The sequence below is a fragment of the Neoarius graeffei genome, chromosome 21 (genome assembly GCF_027579695.1).
Source record: "Neoarius graeffei isolate fNeoGra1 chromosome 21, fNeoGra1.pri, whole genome shotgun sequence".
Classification (NCBI taxonomy): Eukaryota; Metazoa; Chordata; class Actinopteri; order Siluriformes; family Ariidae; genus Neoarius; species Neoarius graeffei.
The window spans coordinates 14,956,541-14,977,697 of record NC_083589.1 but is presented as its reverse complement, the minus strand read 5'-3'; the positions used below and the strand labels follow the sequence as shown (position 1 = coordinate 14,977,697).

Here is a 21,157-nt window from a genome sequence, read left to right as displayed (position 1 = left end):
ACTGCCTATTTTGTAGTATACTGTTTTTTTTGTTGTTTTTTTATTTTATTTTGCACTACATTGCCTTTACTTTATATTATTTCTTCTGTCTATTTATTTATTTGTATTTGTAATTGGCATTCATGGTGGACAGCAAACTAAGAATTTAATTGTGCAAGAGGACATGTCCTTACTGTGCGTATGACAATAAACACTTTGAACTTGAACTTGAGTGTTTTAAATTCTTTGTGATAGTTTATGGGAAGCCAGTAAAGACTTGGCAGTACTGGAGAGATATATTCTCTCTTCCTGGTTCAAGGAAGACTAGCGGCACTGAAAAGAAAAAGCGAAGCACATAGCAATTACTCAGACCCCCACCCCCCTTTTTTATAAACACAGAACACACATAAAGTTAAATAGACACATATTAAATTCCATGACATTATGCTGTTCAGGTTCTAGATGTCAACATGAAAACAGATTTTTTTTTTACAGAACAAATAGCACACCAAATGTTCTCTAGTTTACAACACAGTTCAGTTAAATCAAACTTGGTTTAAAATGTTTATATGGTAACATATCTGTGAAGAATCTCAGTCATCCAGGTACATATGGTAACTATTTATCCATCTGTTGGTACTCAAATCAATCATAAGTCTAGGATAAGTGGGGGTGTGGTCGAGCGCCAGTTTGTGAATGGAGAGTGAAGCTGGAGAAGGTGAGTGGCAAATTGAAAGCACCTGTTGATAATTAGTGTGCTGTGTCTGTGTGTTTGTTTGCAGTAACAGGAAGTGGATAAAAGTGGGAGAGGAGTGGGGAGAGGTGCTTCTGGCCAGAGTCATGGCTGATCATTGCATGCTGGTTTTATTTGGCTATGTTAATTCATAATCTGCTGGAAAGCAAGTTTTTGTTTTGTTCAAAAAGAAATAATCTGAACCATATCTGCCTGCTCATCTGTTCAGCATCCTCACCAGTCAGGGAATGTTTAGACTAGTGCTGAAACCCCAGATGCTGAAAGGGAACCGTCTCCATGGAGTCCTCCCCATTCAAAGAGCTTGCCCATGCCCCAACCCAACAAAACCAGCACCAGGTGCTGGTTGCAATGCAGACTGAGCAGGAGTGGTACTTTGAGGCCCTGCTGCAGGCTCAGTAGGAGGACTGCTAGGTTCTCCTGCACCTCATCACACCAGCAGGTGCCCCAGCCCCAGAGTCAGCTGGGTCCCCCCATATCACCCTTACAAAGATGGAGCTGCATGACAACCTGGAGGCTTTTCTGGAGCTTTGAGTGAGCCGCTAAGATGTGGGTATGGCCTGGCAAGCAGCAAGTGGCCTGCCTTCTGCCGCTCCTGACCAGAGAAACATAGATTGTGGCTCAGCAACTGCCCACAATCTGGAGTATGCAGACTTGAAGTGCCTGATCCTGCAGCGAGTCAGCCACTCCCCCAAGCAACACTATCAGTGTTTCTGTGTGCTGACACTGGAGGAGGTCAGCCAGAGATTCACCTACAGCCAGCAGCTGTGGGACATCTGCCGGCAGTGGTTGACAGCAGAAGACTGAGACATTGAGAGGGTCTGAAGCAGTTCATCGCTCAGCTGCTGAAGAAGACAGCAGAATGGGTCCCATACCACCACCCAGCACAGTTCAAGTGGCAGGCAGGCAGACATCCTGCCTCTTCTTCTTCTCTCTCTCTCCCTCTCATCCTGCCCCCTCCTCTCATTCCTCCCCTCCCTCCTGTCCCCAGTATCATGGAAGCGGGGTCCAATCCCCATGCAGCCAGCTCCCTGAGCCCATGGTTTCCCTTCCCCTTATGTTTCTGTCTTCCCCTCAGGTGAGTGATCCTCACCCCAGCAGTGCAGAGGTGAGGCCTGGGCTGGTGTGCTGGCGCTGTGGGGAACCTGGACACTTCCAGGACCAATGCCAGGTGAAGGAAGTGGGGGCAGTGGTCCGGATCCCCAATGTGCCAGAAACCGTGCCAGAAACCACCCCCGATCGAGCTGGAATGTACTGGATACTGGTGAGTATCCAAGGGGTTATATATCACACATTGGTGGATTCAGGTTGTAATCAAACCTCAATTCACCATAGCTTGGTTCAAGGCGAGGCATTGGACACAGCATGCCTGGTGAAAGTTTCGTGTATGTGCAGGGATATACACAAATATCTGAAGGTACTGGTCAATATCCAATTTCGGGGAACAAATTATAATGTCGAGGTGGTGGTTTGCCTGCACCTCATCCACCCACTAATTCTGGGAACAGCTTGGCAGGGGTTTAGGAGCCTAATGGATTGAGTGGTGGTGGGTGGGTCCTGCAGTAGCACATCATGGGGGGATCCTGGTGTGACTTTGTTGGGGGTTACCATCCAGGAGCATTTATGTCAGCTCCATGTCATAGTGACATGGAGAGCAGGGAGCACACCAGCCTTCCCTGCTGTCTAGGGGATTCCCTAATGGATTTTCCTCTGGAGCAGACGTGAGATGACTTCCTACATCATGCATTTGACAAAGTGAGAGTCGTCGATGGTCAGAACCTCCAGCCGAGCATCCCACTCTCCCACCCGTACTTTGTGGTAATTAAAGATGGACTGTATCAAGTGATCCAGGACATTGTCACCTCACAGCAAGAAGGTTCTGGGTGGGTTTGATCCCAGCAGCCAGTGGGGGCCTTTCTGTGTGGAGTTTGCATGTTCTCCCTGTATCTGCGTGGGTTTTCTCTAGGTGCTCCGGTTTCCCCACAGTTCAAAGACATGCAGTTAGGTTAACATGGGGTGGTCTTGGGCCAAAATAACCTTAAGCAAGGCACTCCAACTGCTCCCTGGGTGCTGTAGCATAGCTGCCCACTGCTCTGAGTATGTGTGTACTCATTGCTCACATATGTGTATGCATGCATGTGTTCACTGCTTCAGATGGGTTAAATGCAGAAGATGAATTTCACTGTGCTTGAGTGAGCATGTGACAAAGTCTTCTTCTTCTTCTTCTTCTTCTTCTTCTTCAAACCAGAGAGCAGATCACAGATTATTGATTCCCAAAAGCTTCAGGGACTCCCTGTTCCATGTGGCTCATTGTAACCCAGTGGCCAGACACCTGGGGCAAGACAAAACACTAGTCCAACTCCTGACCAGGTTCTATTGGCCAGGGATTTGCAGGGATGACTGCAGGTGGTGTGTGGCATGTCGTGAGTGCCAACTGGTAAATCCAGTGGCCAGTCCAAAAGCACCATTGCACCTTATTTCCCTGATCAAGACCCCCTTCGAAAGAATTGGGATGGATCTCGTCAGGGCATTAGATCAGACTGTTTGAGGGCATCACTTTACTTTAGTGCTGGTAGACTATGGAATGCAATACCCAGAAGCAGTGTTGCTGTGTAACATCTCTACATGTAGTGTTGCAAAGTCACTGTTTAAAATCCTTAGTCAGGATTCTGAAAGAAATCTTGACTGATCAGGGCACTATGTTCATATCACACACATTTTGTGAACTTTGAGTTATTGGCGGTTAAATCTATCTGCACAAGCATCTATCACTCACAAACAGATGGCCTGGTCAAACGATTTAACCGCACTCTTAAGACTTTGATTCGTAGATTTGTAAGAGAAGATGCTCATGTCTGGTATAGATGGCTCGAACCCCTGTTTGCAGTACGAGAGGTCACACAAGCCTCCACGGGTTTTCCCCCCATTTGGATTATTATATGGGTGCAAACCTTGGGGCGTCTTCGATGTCATCCAGGAAAATTTGAAGGAGGGGCCTTCTGACAGCAAAAATGAAATTCAATATGTTCTTGACCTGTGCATAAACCTTCACACACTCCATGACCTAACCCAGGAGAACTTGTGGGGGGTGCACCTTAAAGGATTCACACCAGGAGATAATGTTCTCATATTATTACCCATGTTGAACTCTAAATTACTTGCCAAGTGGCAAGGGCCTTTTGAGGTCACATGGTGAGTTGGGGACATTGACTATGAAGTGAAGCAAATGGATAAAGGCAGGGTGCACCATATATACCACCTTAATCTGCTCAAGCTATGGAATGAAGGGGTTCCCATGACATTGGCAATTGTAGTTCCAGAAAAAGAGGAGCTGGGGCCAGAGGGTAAAACAAAATCCACCACACAACCCACCCTGGTTCCCTGTGGAGACCACCTCTTGCCATCCCAACTCATGGAGGTTGCCAGGTTGCAAAAGGAATTTTCTGATGTGTTCTCACCTCTTCCTGGTCACATGCACCTCATAGAATACCACATCGAGATGACCCCAGGAGTAATGGTGCATAGCTGCCCCTACTGCTTACCTGAACACAAAAAAACCTGTTGTTTCAGACGAACTTAAGGCCATGCTCAAGATGGGCATAATCGAGGAGTTGCACAGCAACTGGAGCAACCCGGTTGTGTTGGTGCCCACAACTGACTGGTCAGTCCAGTTCTGTGTGGACTATGGCAAGGTAAATGTGGTGTCTAAATGTGATGCCTATCCAGTGCCATGCATTGATGAACTGCTTGATTGGTTAGGCATGGCTCATTTTTATTCGACACTGGATCTGACGAAGGGATATTGGTAGATCCCTTTGACTCCCTGCTCCTGAGAAAAATCAGCCTTTTCCACCCCATTTGGTTTACACTGGTTTGTCACCCTTCCATTCAGGTTATTCGGGGCTCCCGCAACATTTTAGCAGCTCATGGACAAAATCCTCCATTCACACACTGCTTATGCCATGGCCTACCTTGACAGCATTATTATTTACAGTAATGATTAGCTGTGGCACATGAAACACCTCAGGGCCATGCTAGAGTTGTTCAGACATGTGGGACTCATGGCTAACCCAAAGAAGTGTGCAATTGGGTGGGGGGAAATATGGTGTCTGTGTTTCCACTTGGATCATGGGCAGGTGCATCCCCAAATTGACAAGACCGCAGCAATTGTGGCCTGCCCAAGGTCCAAGATCAAAAAGGGGTGTGACAGTTCCTGGGGCTGGCTGGCTATTATCATAGGTTCATGCCTAATTATTCGGACGTCACCAGCCCACTTACTGATCTCACGAAAAAGGGAGCACCAGATCCTGTCCAGTGGATGGAGCCATGCTAACAGGCCTTTATCCAGGGAAAAGCTGCACTGTGTGGGGGGTCACTTTTACACTCCCCTGACTTCTCTCTGCATTTTTTTTTTGCAGACCACCATGTTGGAGAGAGGGCTGGGGGTTGTTTTGTCCCAAACAGTGGAGGGAGAGGAGCACCTGGACATCAGCCGCTAGCTCTCCGTGTGAGAGACAAAGTACAGCACCATCAAGAAAGAGTGTTTTGACCATTAAATGGGTGGCCCTTACCCTCTGCTACTACCTGCTGAGATGCACTTTCACTCTCTGCTCACATCATACCCCACTCCAGTGGCTCCACTGTATGAAGGATTCCAACACACAGATCCAACACACAGGGTATCTGGCCCTACAGCCTTTAAAATTCGAGATGGTCCACAGGCCAGGGGCGCAGACAGTGGTGGTGGACTACCTCTCCCGTCGGGGGGTCGGCTGCAGGTTTGACAGCTCCCCAGCCAGAGTCAGGCAGTGGGGGTATGTGGCAGTGGGGGTGTGGTCGAGTGCTGGTTTGTGAATGGAGAGTGAAGCTGGGGAAGGTGAGTGGCAAAGTGAAAGCACGTGTTGATAATTAGTATGTTGTGTCTGTGTGTTTGTTTGCAATGATGGGAAATGGATAAAAGAGGGACAGGAGTAGAGAGAGGTGCTTCTGGCCAGAGTTGTAGCTGATCATTTGTTTGTCTATGTTTGTTCATTATCTGCTGGAATGTGAGTTTTTGTTTTGTTTGAAAAGAAAAAAGAAAAAAATCTGAACCATATTCGCCTGCCCATCTGTTCAGCGTACTCCCAAGTTAGGGAAAGTTTATACTCTAGTTTGCCAATAGTAGGTTTCAGGACAAAGGATCAGGGGCCTGGTTTTGTGGGCCAGGTTTATGAATGGTTCTGATATCAAAGTCTTGTAAGGCCTAAGGCTCCATCCAGATTGTTAACCATCCAGATTGGTTTGGCCTGGACATAAGCCAGTCCTGGGTCACATATATAAATAGAATGGATGTGTGAAGTCAGGGAATCACAATATCAGTCCTAAGGTAAGGCATTTTTTTAGCATGTCCATTGCCTGCTGCCATTTTTCATCCCAAAAAGTGTTATATTGCATAAAGGCAAATGGGGGTTTAGCTAGTTGAGCATAGTCACTTATAAACCTCCTATAGTAGCTGGTGAGGCCCAGAAATGATCAAACCTGTCTCACATCGGTTGGCTCTGGGAATGTTCATACAGCATTTAACTTTAAAAGGTACAATAAAACCTTGTAATAATAATACTTTGTAAAAGGCACAATAGCCACCGTCCATGTTCCTGATGCTGGTGCAAGTATGCTCTCTGTAAATGTCCCTGAGAGTGGGTGGAACACTGAAGCACAGACAGATGGGTAATGGTGGTAAATTTTCCGGTTTATTTACAAATAGCTTTTCAGCCACCACTACTGCGTGTCTGTGTCTCTCTCTCTCTCTCACACACACACACACACACACACACACACAAATGCTCCTTTCAGGAGAACCTCTCTCTCTCTCTCTCTCTCTCTCTCTGTCGGAGTGGATGCTGGGAGTGAGTGGGCGGAGCGTTGTGAGTGAATGGAGTGTTTGAGTGCAGCCGCTGTGCTGTGTTCTAACTTTTCTTTATTTCTCTCGCTATATATAAATATTTACTTATATTTGTTTTGTGTTTGCTTTTGCTTGGTGTTTGTTTAGGTTTAGTGAAGTGTGTAGTTTGTTTTGTGTTTGTTTAGGTGTGGTGTAGTGTAGTGTGTTGTTTGTTTTGTGTTTACCTGGGCGTCTGCTCCTAAGCCGGGAGCATGTCTGCCTCAGGTAGAGGGAAGTTTGATTCCCTCACGCGGCGACACGCGATTAAGATTGCATCCACCGCCAGCGTAGAAGTTTGCACTTTAGCCGTAGGTGAAATCGTGGGGCCTGATAAAATTTTGTCTGCGTCTCATATGAACCAGGCAATTGTTCTGTTTCTGGAGACGGTAGAATTGGCAGATTTAATGGTTGAGCAAGGGGTGGTGATTGACGGTGTTTTCACTTCGGTGCTACCGTTGTCCACCCCTTCTAAGAAAGTGATTCTTTCAAATGTACCACCTTTCATTTCGGATGATATTTTAACGCAGTCACTAGCCCGCTATGGTAAACTGGTCTCTCCGATCAGGAAGATTGCCATAGCGAGCAAATATCCTTTACTGAAACATGTGGTGTCTTTTAGGTGTTATGTTTATATGGTACTACATGACTCTGATTTGGATTTGACATTGAGCATACAGGTTGAAGGTTTTAATTATGTTATTTATGCCACAAGTCACATGATGAGGTGTTTTTGTTGTGGGTTAATTGGCCATTTGGCGCGAGCTTGTCCCGAAAAGCGCAACAGCTCCGCAAATGGGGATAAGGCAAACGAGCAAAACGAGAATGGGGATAAGGCAAAAGAGCAGAATGAGAATGGGGATAAGGCAAAAGAGCAGAATGAGAATGCTGGGGAAGAACACCCCGCGAGTAAGCAGAAGGCACCTGCTATTGAAAGGGCTGGTGCGAATGAGGTTCTGCCTCCTGAACAAGAGCCTTCCAGAGTTGAAGAAGCCGGTGTTAGACCGTCTGATCAGGATGGTTGTTTAGGAAAGGTGGGAGATGAAAAAGATGAACCTGAAGTTGGACCTTCGGTGGACGTCACTGATAGTCCACAGAGTAGTGTGGTTTCAGCCAGTAACTTAGATGAAATGCTTAATGTTCTCACTGGTGATGGGGTTCAAAACATGGAAACGGATGTAAATCCGTTTAAAGTCCCTAAAGGCAGAAAGAGGACAAGGGACCGACCTAGTCCTGGGGCACAGACCAAAAAGAGAGAGCCGTTGATTGACCTCAATTCTACTGATGCCGAGAGTGAGAGTGAATCCGAATGCAGTTTGACCTGCAGTCTACAGCAAAGCGGCTTCTCTAGTCGCGAGTATACAGTAGAAGACATAAAAAGTTTTTTTGTTACGGACTAAAAATGCAAGAAATGTGAAAGTTGATGAATATTTTCCAGACATTGATCAATTTATGGCAAAAACTAAATCATACATGGCTGAAGGGAAATTCACAGATAAGGAGGGTTACCGTCTGAATAAGTTCCTCACAAAGCTAAGAGCTTTGTTAAACACTGATATGAGTCAGTAAATCTACGACGCGGTTTTGTTCTTAAAATGATGTTGATATATTTTTTCTTTTATTTCCTATTCATGGGGGAATTTAAGATTGCATCGTTAAATTTAAATGGAGCAAGAGATGGTATGAAGAGGGCTTTGCTCTTTGAAATAATTAAAGAAAAAAACATTGATGTGTTTTTTGCACAAGAAACACACACCGACATTAATAATAGTGCTGATTGGGCAAAAGAATTTGGGGGTTTGTCAATTTTAAGTCACAACACTTCAGTCAGTGGTGGTGTGGCTATTATTTTTTCACAGACCTGTATTCCTTCCTTGTATCAGGTTGATGAATTTATTAAAGGTAGACTCCTAAGAGTCAGAGCACAATTTGAGAACAACTTTTTTGTCTTTGTTTGTGTCTATGCGCCAACAGACAGGCGTGAGAGAATGAATTTTTTAAGCATCTTAGATAGTGTTTTAAAGGATTGTGATCCTGGAGAGTTTTTACTTCTTGGTGGGGATTTTAATTGTACTGCACTAAGTATAGATAGGAACCATATGGAGCCTCATATGCCTTCCCGCAAGAGGCTCATTGAGTTAATTAATACCTATGATCTGTCTGATGTATGGAGAAATTTTCATATGGATCAAAAACAATATACATGGGTTCATGCTAATGATAATATGCTTTCTCTGGCAAGACTAGACCGATTTTATAGTTTTAAACACCAGCTTGGTTTTTTTAAAACATGTTTTATCTTACCTGTGGGTTTTTCTGACCACAGTATGGTGCTTTGCACTTTTTATGTAAATGCAACCAGACACAAAAGTGCATACTGGCATTTTAACACTAGTTTACTACATGATGTTCTTTTTAAGGATGTTTTTAAGTTTTTTTGGAGGGATTTTAGAACCACAAAATCCACTTTTCAGTCTTTGCAACAATGGTGGGATTTTGGCAAGGCTCAAATAAAACAATTGTGTCAGCAATATACTTCACATGTCACAAGAGACATAGCTCAGCATATGAAAACCTTGGAAAATGAAATAATGGAACTCCAAAGGTTAGCTGGAGTCACTAGAGATTGTTTATATATGGAAAATTTAAAAAGAAAGAAGAATCTTTTAACTGACTTGCTGGGCATTAAAGCACAAGGAGCTCTGGTCAGGTCTCGATTCCAGAATACAGAATTAATGGATGCACCTTCTAAATTCTTTTTTAATCTGGAAAAAAAATGGCCAGAAAAGGCTTATACATGGTCTTGTTTCTGGAAATGGAAATCTCTTGACCAACCATGATGATATTCGGAGGAGAGCAGTTGAGTTCTTTCAGGATTTGTATAGGAGTGAAATCTCCTATGAGCAGGCTCCGGACAGTCCCTTTCTCATGAATCTACCCAAGGTTTCTGGGCAGGCAAATCAGGATCTGGGAAGGGTGATTACCCTGGTTGAGTTGGACAAAGCCCTCCAGAGCATGGAGTGTGGCAAAGCACCGGGTATTGATGGTTTGCCGGTTGAGTTTTACAAGTCCTTTTGGCCAGAAATAGGTGCAGACCTACTGGCTGTGTTGAGGGACAGCTTGGCCAAGGGGCGATTGCCACTCAGTTGTCGAAGAGCAATCCTGACATTGCTGCCTAAGAAGGGGGATCTGAAGGACATAAGGTCCTGGAGACCTGTATCTATCCTATGTGTAGAATATCGGCTGCTCTCAAAAGTTCTCGCAAACAGGCTCAGGGAAGTGTTGAGAGACGTAATTGAACCTGATCAGACCTATTGTGTGCCAGGCAGGCTCATTTATGATAACATTGGTTTTATTAGAGATATTTTAGAAATTGGAAAACTTCTAACTTTGGACTTTGGCCTGGTCTCAGTCGATCAGGAAAAGGCTTTTGATAGAATTGAGCATAATTATTTATGGAGTGTTTTAACTGCTTTTGGTTTTAACCTTGATTTTATAAAGAAAATTAGAGCTCTGTACTGTGACTGTGAAAGTATTTTAAAAATTAATGGGGATTTGTGTGCTCCTTTTAAAGTTTTAAGGGGAATTAGACAAGGATGTCCCCTTTCTGGCATGTTGTATTCTTTGGCCATTGAGCCTCTTTTAATTCAGTTGAGAGCCAAACTGTAGGGTGTAACTCTTCCTGATTGTGTTTGTTCTTTTAAGTTATCAGCTTACGCTGATGATGTGGCCATTCTGGTTGGAAACCAAAGGGATGTAGACAGTATGGTTGAAGTTTTCGATGATTTTAACATTTTATCTTCTGCCAGAGTTAACTGGGCGAAGAGTGTGGCTTTGTTGGCTGGTAAGTGGTCTCATGGTGCACCATGCCTCCCAGGAGGCTTAACATGGTCCAGGGATGGTTTTAAATATCTGGGGGTTTTCCTGGGTGATGAAAGTTTTAAACAAAAAATTTTTGAGGGAACCATTGAAAAGATTAAGGGCCGTCTCAGTAGATGGAATTTCTTGGTTAAGCAATTGTCCTATAGAGGGCGTGTTCTAATAGTAAATAACCTGGTGGCTTCATCCCTTTGGCATAGGCTTGCCTGTATAGACCCTCCTGTACAGTTTCTGTCCAAAGTACAATCAATATTAGTTGATTTTTTTTGGGATGGTCTACACTGGGTTCAGCAAGGTGTACTGTTTTTGCCTAAGGATGAAGGTGGACAAGGGCTGGTTCACCTGCAAAGTAGAACTGCAGCCTTCAGGGTCCAATTCATACAGAGACTGCTGGAGGGCACCGTAGACTCTAGCTGGAAAGTTGTGGCCTGTGCGATCCTGAGGACATTTAAGGGCCTGGGATTGGACAGAACCCTCTTTTGGATGAACCCTTCCATGATGGATTTAAATAAATTCCCTGTTTTTTACCGGAATACTTTTAAGGTTTGGAACTTTTTAAAGGTCTATAGACCACTTAATACAGATTCTCTTTTTTGGCTACTGGAGGAGCCACTTATATATGGCTCACTCCTGGACTTCACACAAGAGAAGCAGTTTACTTCCTTTTCTGAGATGTTTTTAAAGGCTGGGATCATCACTTTGAAGGATCTCTTGAATCTGGCAGGGCCAGGTTTTGAGAATCCTGAGTTAGTGGCTGAGCACCTGGGAATGATATCCATTCGTGTAGCTGCAAGATTCCTTTTAGAACTACAGTCCCAGTTGACAGAAGGGAGTTTAAGGTTGCTGGATCAGTACAAAAAGGATCTACTTAGTCCTAATGAGAAGGATCTAATACCATGTTTTACTGTATCTTCTGAAGTTTCAAATGCTTTTTTGAAAAATGATGTCATGTTTCTGGGGCCACGGCGAGCGTCTGGAAAAATATTTTATAATCTTTGTGTGAAATTTTTGAATAGTAAGTGCCTAGAAGCTAGAGTGGATACACCATGGCGTGCTGTTCTACAAGTAGAACAGCAAGTCAAACCACACTGGAGAGCACTTTACAAGTCCCCATTAAATAAAAGGGTTGGGGATTTGCAATGGAGAGTTTTACATGGCGCAGTTGCTGTCAATTCTTTTATTTGTGTTTTAAATCCTGAAGTGAGTCATGATTGCCCTTTTTGCACACAAAGAGAAACTGTTTTTCATGCTTTTATGCATTGTACACGCTTAGAGTCTTTATTTTCGATTTTAAAAAGATTGTTTGGTCTTTTTAATGAACAATTTTCAATGGAAATTTTTATTCTTGGTTTTAAATACACAAGGAAGCAGAGGAATAAGTGTCAACTGCTGAATTTTATCATTGGGCAGGCCAAAATGTCTATTTATGTCAGCAGGAGAAACAAGGTAGAACACAATTCAGGGTTTGACCTTGTACTGGTCTTTGCTACTTTGGTGAAATCGAGAATTTTAATTGATTTTCGTTTTTATAAAGAAATGGGAGATGTTGAAACCTTTGAAGACATATGGTGTCAGAATAATGCTTTGCGTGCAGTCTCAGATGATATTGTGCATTTTAAAAATGTTTTACATGTCAATTGATATGGTTTGTTCAAACTTCTGTGCGCTTTTTATTTATTTAATTTCATTTATTCATGCAAACTCACTCAGAGGTGTTTTACTTTTAATGTAATCTAAAAATATCACTGATATTTTTGTGTCTTTTAAAGATCTTTTGTAATAAATGATATTTTGAAAATTCTAAAAAATTCTCTCTCTCTCTCTCTCTCTCTCTCTCCACCCTCAGCAATCACTGCAAAACACACACACACACACACACACAGAGCATCAATTAAACACCGGTGTTATCATATTGCCACTCATCTTTCCTGGTCTGGCCCTCTATTCACAAACCGGCACTTGACCACATCCCTGCTGCCACACCCTCCTTTAGCAGTTTCTTTGTTGATCCCCAATAACTTTCATTTTTTAGTGGACATTCAAACACTCTTTTGCGAGGTCTCATTACTAGCCAGTTCTAGTGACTTTCTAAGCCTTTTGTTCTAATTTGCATTTCTGGTCTGACTCTGTTTGTGTTTTTCTTTGATCTTATGTTTACATTAATCTAGCCTGATTGCTGGATGCCTGTCCCTTTCTTGCCGTTTTTTGACTGACACTATCATTGAAGTTGGTATTTGTATTAGTAAATGTATGGGTTTAAATAACAGCTATCCCCTTTTTCTGTCCCTGTTTCTCTCTTACAAAGGTTGTTCAGTGCTATATTAGAACAGGCCACGAAAGGAGATGGAGGGACACCTATTGGAGGGAAAGCAGCAGGCTTTGATGTGAAGGCCCTGCGTGCTTTCAGAGTACTGAGACCCCTACGATTGGTGTCTGGTGTGCCCAGTGAGTCATACACAAAAAACACAAATGAAATTTGCAATTCTACCAAATACAAATGAAGAGGTAAATGACTGAGTCAGTGAAAGTTAATATTTCTTTAAGCTAATAGAATGCATAAAGTGCAGTAGAGATTCATAACAAACTAGAGAAATTGTAAGATGTTGCTTTTTTCCGCCTGAGAGTGCACATTCATTCCAGTTGCACCAACATGATTTTGACTGGTAATTCTTATGTGATTTCAGGTTTACAAGTAGTATTGAACTCCATAATTAAGGCCATGGTTCCTCTGCTGCACATCGCTCTGCTTGTACTCTTTGTGATCATCATCTATGCCATCATCGGCCTCGAGCTTTTCATGGGGAAGATGCATCGTGCATGTTTTTTCTTCAGAAATGGACACAGAGGTCAGTGTTAAAAGAAACCCATGACTTTAAAATTGTTATGCTTTTCTGACTGAGTTATGTCACATCACAGGAAATTGTTTATTATGTTTTATTACATTTGATGGATCTCAAAACTTCATAGATAATTTTAGCATTACTTTTATTTCTTTAAATATAACATATCTCAGATAGTTTGAGAAGCTTCATTGTCCTGTAAATCCATGTGATAAATTCTGTGTGCCTTAGGATCTATAGCTGAGGAGAAGCCTGCACCTTGTGCCCCAAATAATGCCCATGGGCGGCACTGCACCCCACCCAACGTCACTCAGTGCATGATGGGATGGGAGGGACCAAATAATGGCATTACAAACTTTGATAACTTTGCATTCGCCATGCTGACAGTGTTTCAGTGCATCACCATGGAGGGTTGGACTGAAGTCCTTTATTGGGTGAGTCTGGTATGAGCCAATGAATAAATTACATAGATGATGACATGCTAACTTGTACTTAAAAACATAAGAATAGCTGATGAACAGGCAGGTGTGTAGCTAGGACTAGGATTAGGCACCAGAGGTGTGTGTGTGTGTGTGTGTGTGTGTGTGTGTGTGTGTGTGTGTGTGTGTGTGTGTGTGTGTGTGCACATTGCTTAAGTGATGAGGTGGGATAATTGGAGTTCCATGTATTTCCAATTTTTTTTTTTTTTGTTATATTGGACACAAAACCTAAACCAACCTTTACATCCTGAACAGCACGTTAAAGGTGAGGGAAGTTTTTATCGCAACACCAGAAATCCAATTCAGAAAAAAAAAATGTACTTGGGAACTCAGAGGAATGTTTGTACACTAATCAATTAATTATTGCAGAATTCTAAATTAAACATGATTTAAGATATTTCCATATTATGCATCATTTTCTGCATTATTGAATTTGTAGCAGAATATGGATTATGTCTTAGATTACATGAAGCAAATGCTCAAATTATCCTGTCTCTCCTTCTGTGTCTATGCTCCTTCTTTTTCTCTGTGCCTCTATTACAGCATCTTCAATTGAGTAATCTTACTAATGCTTGACTTTACTTGGCATGCTTTCACCTAAAAATGAATAAGATTTATTGTCAGTTCATGATTTTTATTATATCACCCTGGCCACACTGCTATTGTCAGTGTTTACCAGCTGTTAGTATAGCTTTTTTATTGCTTTTACTGACTCCTCTTGTCTCTACCATAATAATATAATGAAGTGTCCATTCACTGCTTTATGAGCTTATTCAGGTCTTTCAGATTAAGCAACTAAGACAACAGAAGGGGCTGTGTTTTATATCTCATTATTCCAGCTGCTGTTCTCTAGGGGCTGTATTCAGAGTTAAGTAGGAGGTAATGCCAATGAAAATCACAATATTTCACCCTGAAATTCATATTTTCTTTAAATGTGCCCAAACCAAATAAATGCCATTTGGAATCAAAATGTGCTAAATATGAACATGACTTAAACAAAATAATTATACAGTAGCACATAAATAATCATATTAATTAATTGGATGAATTGTTCACATCTTTACAGCACTCTTCCTCCTCTTTTTTATTACTTTCAGGTGTACTCAACCATATTATTAGGGACAAATGCTGGCAATACCTTTGTAATACCAAAGAAATAAGACTGCAAAGTTTCATAGTAATTAAATAGTAACTATTAAATTGTAACTCTTTCCTTTGCCATAAGAAACAAGACCAATATATACATCATGTCTAGGGTGCAATACATAGTAAATAATTAGTATTTATTTGTGATATAGAATACAGTATTTGTATATTTACTTATTTGTACATCTGTGTTACCCTTGAAATGTCTAGGGGCAAAGGGAATTAACAAAGTGGGATATGTGATGGCTGATTGAAGAGAAGGACACAGACAACAGCAGTATGGTTAAATTAATGCTTCACTGTTTTTTCCCCCACATATGTATTTTAAAATTAAGGGATTAGGTACATCAGATATGCAAATAAATCAGTACATCATTAAAAGTAAATACACTGCAAACCTGCTATAATAAACTCTTTGGGGGATGTCCAAATAGTTAATTATACTGAAAAGTTTGTAATACTGAAATGACCCCACTTGTTGCACCACTCACTCACTCTTACAGTGGCATGAAAAAGTTTGGGCACCCTTACTGAAAATATCTGTTACTGTAAATAGTAAGTGAGCAGAAGATGAACTGATCACCAAAAGGCATAAAGGTAAAGATGACACATTTCTTTTCAGCGTTTTCTGCAAGATTTGTGTATTATTTTTGTTTTATACAATTGGAGAGTAAAAAAAGAAAAGGAACACCATACGAAAGTTTGGGCACCCCAATACATTTGAGTTCTCTGGTAACTTTTACCAAGGTTCCAGACCTTAATTAGCTTATTGAGCTGTGGCTTGTTCAAATTCTTTGTTAGGAAAGGTCAGATGATGCAGGTTTCAAAGCTGTATAAATTCTCTGACTCCTCAAACTTGTCCCTAAAATCAACAGCCATGGGCTCCTCTAAGCAACCCCCTTGCATTCTGAATAATAAAATAATTGATGCTCACAAAGCAAGAGAAGGCTAAAAGAATGTAACAAAGTGTTTTCAGGTAGCTGTTTCCTCAGATTGTAATGTTATTAAGAAATGGTAGTTAAGAGAAACAGTGGAGATCAAGGTGAGGTCTGGAAGATGAAGAAAACTTTCTGAAAGAACTGCTCATTGGATTGCTAGAAAGGCAAATAAAAACCCCTGTTTGACTGCAAAAGAAAGATTTAGCAAACCCTGGAGTGGTGGTGCACTGTTCTACTATGCAGCAACACCTGAACAAATATGACCTTCATGGAAGAGTCATCAGAAGAAAACCGTTCCTGCATCCTAGCCACAAAATTCAGTGTCTGAATTTTGCAAATGAACATCTAATTAAGCCTGATGCATTTTGGAAACAAGTCCTGTGGACTGATGAAATCAAAATAGAACTTTTTGGCCACAATGTGCAAAATTATGTTTGGAGAAAAAAGGGTGGCAAATTCCATGAAAAGAACACCTCTCCAACTCTGAAGCATGGGTGTGGATCGATCATGCTTTGGGGTTGTGTTGCAGCCAGTGGCACAGGGCACATTTCATTGGCCGAGGGAAGCATGGATTCGAATAAATACCAGCAAACTCTGGAAGCAAACATCACACCGTCTGTAAAAAAGTTGAAGTTAAAAAGAGGATGGGTCCTACAATAAGACAATGATCCAAAACACACCTCAAAATCTACAATGGAATACCTTAAGAGGCACAAGCTGACGGTTTTGCCATGGCCCTCACAGTCCTCTGACCTAAACATCATTGAAAATTTGTGGATAGATCTCAAAAGAGCAGTGCATGCAAGACCGGCAAAAAAAACTTGTAGAACTTGAAGCCTTTTGCAAGGACGAATGTGTGAAATTCCCCCAGGTAAGAACCGAAAGATTATTAGCTGGCTACAAAAAGTGTTTACAAGCTGTGATACTTGCCAAAGGGGGTGTTACTAGGTACTAACTATGCAGGGTGCCCAAACTTTTGCTTCAGGCCCTTTTCCTTTTTTGTCATTTTGAAAATGTAAAAGATGAAAATAAAAAAAAAATTGTTTTTGCTTAAAATATAAAGGGAATGAATCATCTTTAACTTTATGCCTTTTGGAGATCATTTCATCTTCAACTTGCTTAACTGTTCACAGTAACAGCAATTTTGACCAGGGGTGCCCAAGCTTTTGCATACCACTGTACATCAAACAAGACCACCTATGTTTACTTTATATTTATGCTTAAATCACTTACATATTTACGAAGGAAATGCATCACTCTTTTCTATGTATTATGTAAAGGAGGTGGATGGACAGATGTAATTGCAGAAAGAGTGTTTATTCACAAGCAGGCAGGCAAATGGATCCAAAATGTAAAGTGAAAGCAGAGTGAGGAAACAGGCAAGGGTCACACATAGCACAAACAGAATAACTGAGAAAAGAACAAAAGGCAGGGTGGCATGGTGGTGTAGTGGTTAGCACTGTCGCCTCACAGCAAGAAGGTTCTGGGTTCGAGCCCAGTGGCTGATGGGGGCCTTTCTGTGTGGAGTTTGCATGTTCTCCCTGTGTCTGCGTGGGTTTCCTCCGGGTGCTCTTGTTTCCCCCACAGTCCAAAGACATGCAGGTTAGACTATTTGGTGGCTCTAAATTGACCATAGGTGTGAATGTGAGTGTGAATGGTTGTTTGTCTCTTTGTGTCAGCCCTACGATGACCTGGCAACTTGTCCAGGGTGTACCTCTTGCCCATAGTCAGCTAGGATAGCAAGCTCCAGCTTGCCCATGACCCTGAATGGGATAAGTGGTTACAGATGATGGATGGATGGATGGATGGATGGATAGAGAATGAAGGGCAGAATCCAAACATGCAAAACATTCAAAACCAAAAGGGCAATACAGAGACACAAGGTACAGCATGTATACCTCGCAAAGTCTGTGTGTTTTTCAGATAAGCGCATGCTGTTATTGTGCTCTGAACAGCCACAGGTACATGGCATTTAGTCCTCATGAGCTTGAGTGCAGCATGCTCATGAGTAGCAGTTCGAGGCAAACCACTACACGCGCAGTCATGAGGAGCGGTTTGAGGCGAGCCGTTGCATGCATGCGAACATGACACAAATGTCATAAAAATAATGTGAATATTGTAAAATTTCAGTTAGTAAAAGTATGGTGCTGGTGTCCCATGAGTATACTTGCCGAAGGAACTTGAAGTCCTGGACTGCTTAAATTTTAGGCACATTCTCCTTATCACGAATTTCTCCTTCTGTGTGACTATTTCAGTTCACTGACTGAGTTAACGGATCATGAACGGAGGTGATGACTTCTTCTCCTGTTATGGAAATGATGGAGGTGACCGATGTATTGTCAGTGTCCACCCACTGACTCGCTATGTTTTCTAAATCTTCACCATTCAGTTCATTCATGTGTTGCAAATCACCAATGATGTCAGCAGTTATTTTGTCCTTCTATTGATCCTTTGATCACCATTCTTGATAATAGTTAGTGATCGAAACCTAAACTGGGCTCACTACGCCTTTGTGTCAGGGCATTAACACGTATTGTTAACTTGACGGTGCACTTGATGACATTGTCTCTGGGGGGAAGAGGAATGCATGGCTTAGCGATGTTTGTTTATTTTTGAAGACTCTGACTCATTGTCACTAAAAGTGAGGCACAGACAGGATATCAAAGGCAAGGATTTGATTTCAACTTTTAAAGCAAAATAAAAAGAGATCTGAGAATTCATCCATAACTGCAATCAACATGATGGACTGAAAAGAAAGAAGATGCAGCAAGCAAATTACGAGTGTGATTTATTTCCTTTACTTTATAAATATGTCAGTGAATTCAGTCTAAATATGCATTAAACACAGTTGGTCTTGTTTTACATAAGAGTGAGTGTCTGGTGTGATAAGTAGGGCCATTTCAGTATTGCAAACATTCGCCCAGTATAACAAACTATTTAGACATCTCCCAAGGAGTTCATTATAGTGGGGCTGCAGTGTATGTAAAATTTATATCCAGAATTGATATGCTTTGTGACAAAGTCCATTGTTAAACAGGGAATACAAATAAAATTGCATTAAATTGAATGTAACTTTTGAATGGACTTCATATGGTCTGAAACATTTTGTGACTAATAGGTAAATTTAGCTTTCTTTTTTTACTGTCTGCCTGCATGGCTGCAACCTGAGTAAAGTTGGATGGTGCAATAAAACCCACAACCTTGAATGCACTTTTCTGCACAACTCACCTGAGCTCAATGGTGGGTGTTTTAGATAATATGATGAATCGGGATGGTGTTATTTTTGGCCTGGTGGTCCCTCCAGATAAAGCACTATATGCCCTTATGTGTGCTGCTCAAGTGCTGAGTATTGCATAATTTGTGGCATGCCTTAGCAATATGTTAGCTATGCTTGCTGCTAGCACTGGAGTAGTCCTTCCAGTCTGCAGACACTGGTCCTGGTATAAAAGAAATGGTTGGAACCTTTCTTTGGGCAGTAGAACATCCAGGCCATGATATGGGGATATGAGTCTACATTCTGTTTATATGGGCTTGCAAGATTGAGCATGTGTCACAGTCAGAGGTTATATGTGCAGACCACGAAATACCTTTGAAATACTTATGAAATACTTATGAAATGGGGAAAACAATAATTGAGTTATTTAAGAAAAAAACTGTAAGGGCAAAAATGGGTATAATGGCAGTGGGTGAAACATTGTCACCACCCACTGGAACACAAATTGAGGGTCATTAGGACCTTGCAACACAGGGCTCAGAACATCCCTACAACAGTAGAGGGAAAAGAGAAGGAGCAGAATCACACCAAGAAAGCACTTCAGAACTGCAGGTATCCCAACTGGTCTTTTTTCAAGAGCAGAAAAAGGAATGTAATGGACAAGGAGGATAACAGGAACAAACGCAAGAACATTGTCATTCCCTACATTTCTGGTCTATCTGAGAAACTCAGGAGGATCTTCTACAAGCACAACATTCCGGTACATTTCAGACCCAGTAACACCCTGAAGCAGAAACTGGTCCACCCTAAGGACAGAATAGTCAGACACAAACAGGACAACGTAGTGTATGCAATTCAGTGCAGTGAGGAATGCACGGACTCATATATTGGGAAAACAAAACAACCGCTTCACAGGCGCATGGCTCAACACAGGAGAGCCAGTTCCTCAGGCCAGGACTCTGCTGTCTACGTTCATCTTAACAACAAAGGACACTCATTTCAGGATTGCAACGTACGCATTTTAGCCAGAGAGGATCGTTGGTATGAGCGAGGAGTTAAAGAAGCCATTTTTGTCCACCTGGAATAGCCATCACTGAAAAGAGGTGGTGGTCTAAGGCTACGTTTACACTAGACCGTATCTGTCTCGTTTTCTTCGCGGACGCACTGTCCGTTTACATTAACCCCCCTGAAAAAGCGGGGAAACGGGAATCCGCCAGCGTCCACGTATTCAATCTAGATCGTATCAGCTCCGGTGCTGTGTAAACATTGAGAATACGCGAATACGCTGTGCTGAGCTCTAGCTGGCGTCTCATTGGACAACGTCACTGTGACATCCACCTTCCTGATTCGCTGGCGTTGGTCATGTGACGCGACTGCTGAAAAACGGCGCAGACTTCCGCCTTGTATCACCTTTCATTAAAGAGTATAAAAGTATGAAAATACTGCAAATACTGATGCAAATACTGCCCATTGTGTAGTTATGATTGTCTTTAGGCTTGCCATCCTTCCACTTGCAAGTAATAAGTGATATGCGCTGGGATCACACACACAGCGGCTCAGTCCCGAATCGTGGCTTGTTCACTTCACTCGCGCGCTCTGTGAGCTGCGCAGGGCCGGAGTGCACACCCTCCAGAGGGCACTCGCTGTTCAGGGCGGAGTGATTTGGAGCGCAGGATGCCTGCGGAGCCGAGCGTATCCGCGTATTGGTGTTGCTGTGTGCACGGCTAACGGTTTTAGTGTCAACGCGAATCGTTTTAAGAACGTTAATCTGATGATCCGCTGATTCGACGTAATGTAAACGTAGCCTAAGGCTACATCCACACGACAACGGCAACGAGATGTTATTTAAAAATATATCGTGTCCAAATGGGCAACAATCAGTAAAATATCAGGTCCATATGGCAACGCAACGCTTGCTGAAAACGATGCAATACACATGCCACACCTCTAGGGGTGCTGTAAGACGGTCCCTTTGGAGACACCAGAACAATAGAAGAAGTAAGGACGCATGCGC

At 42.3% G+C, this 21,157-nt stretch overlaps 1 protein-coding gene across 1 annotated transcript in view; it reads left to right on the top strand.

The window, feature by feature from the left end:
* Positions 1 to 21,157, top strand: part of cacna1c (calcium channel, voltage-dependent, L type, alpha 1C subunit) — an 880,695-nt gene that overhangs the window by 265,836 nt on the left and 593,702 nt on the right. The window contains exons 5-7 of the mRNA XM_060902748.1: positions 12,832 to 12,971; positions 13,211 to 13,372; positions 13,598 to 13,800. Coding sequence (XP_060758731.1) covers positions 12,832 to 12,971; positions 13,211 to 13,372; positions 13,598 to 13,800 — 505 coding nt within the window. The remainder of the gene's footprint in view (positions 1 to 12,831; positions 12,972 to 13,210; positions 13,373 to 13,597; positions 13,801 to 21,157) is intronic.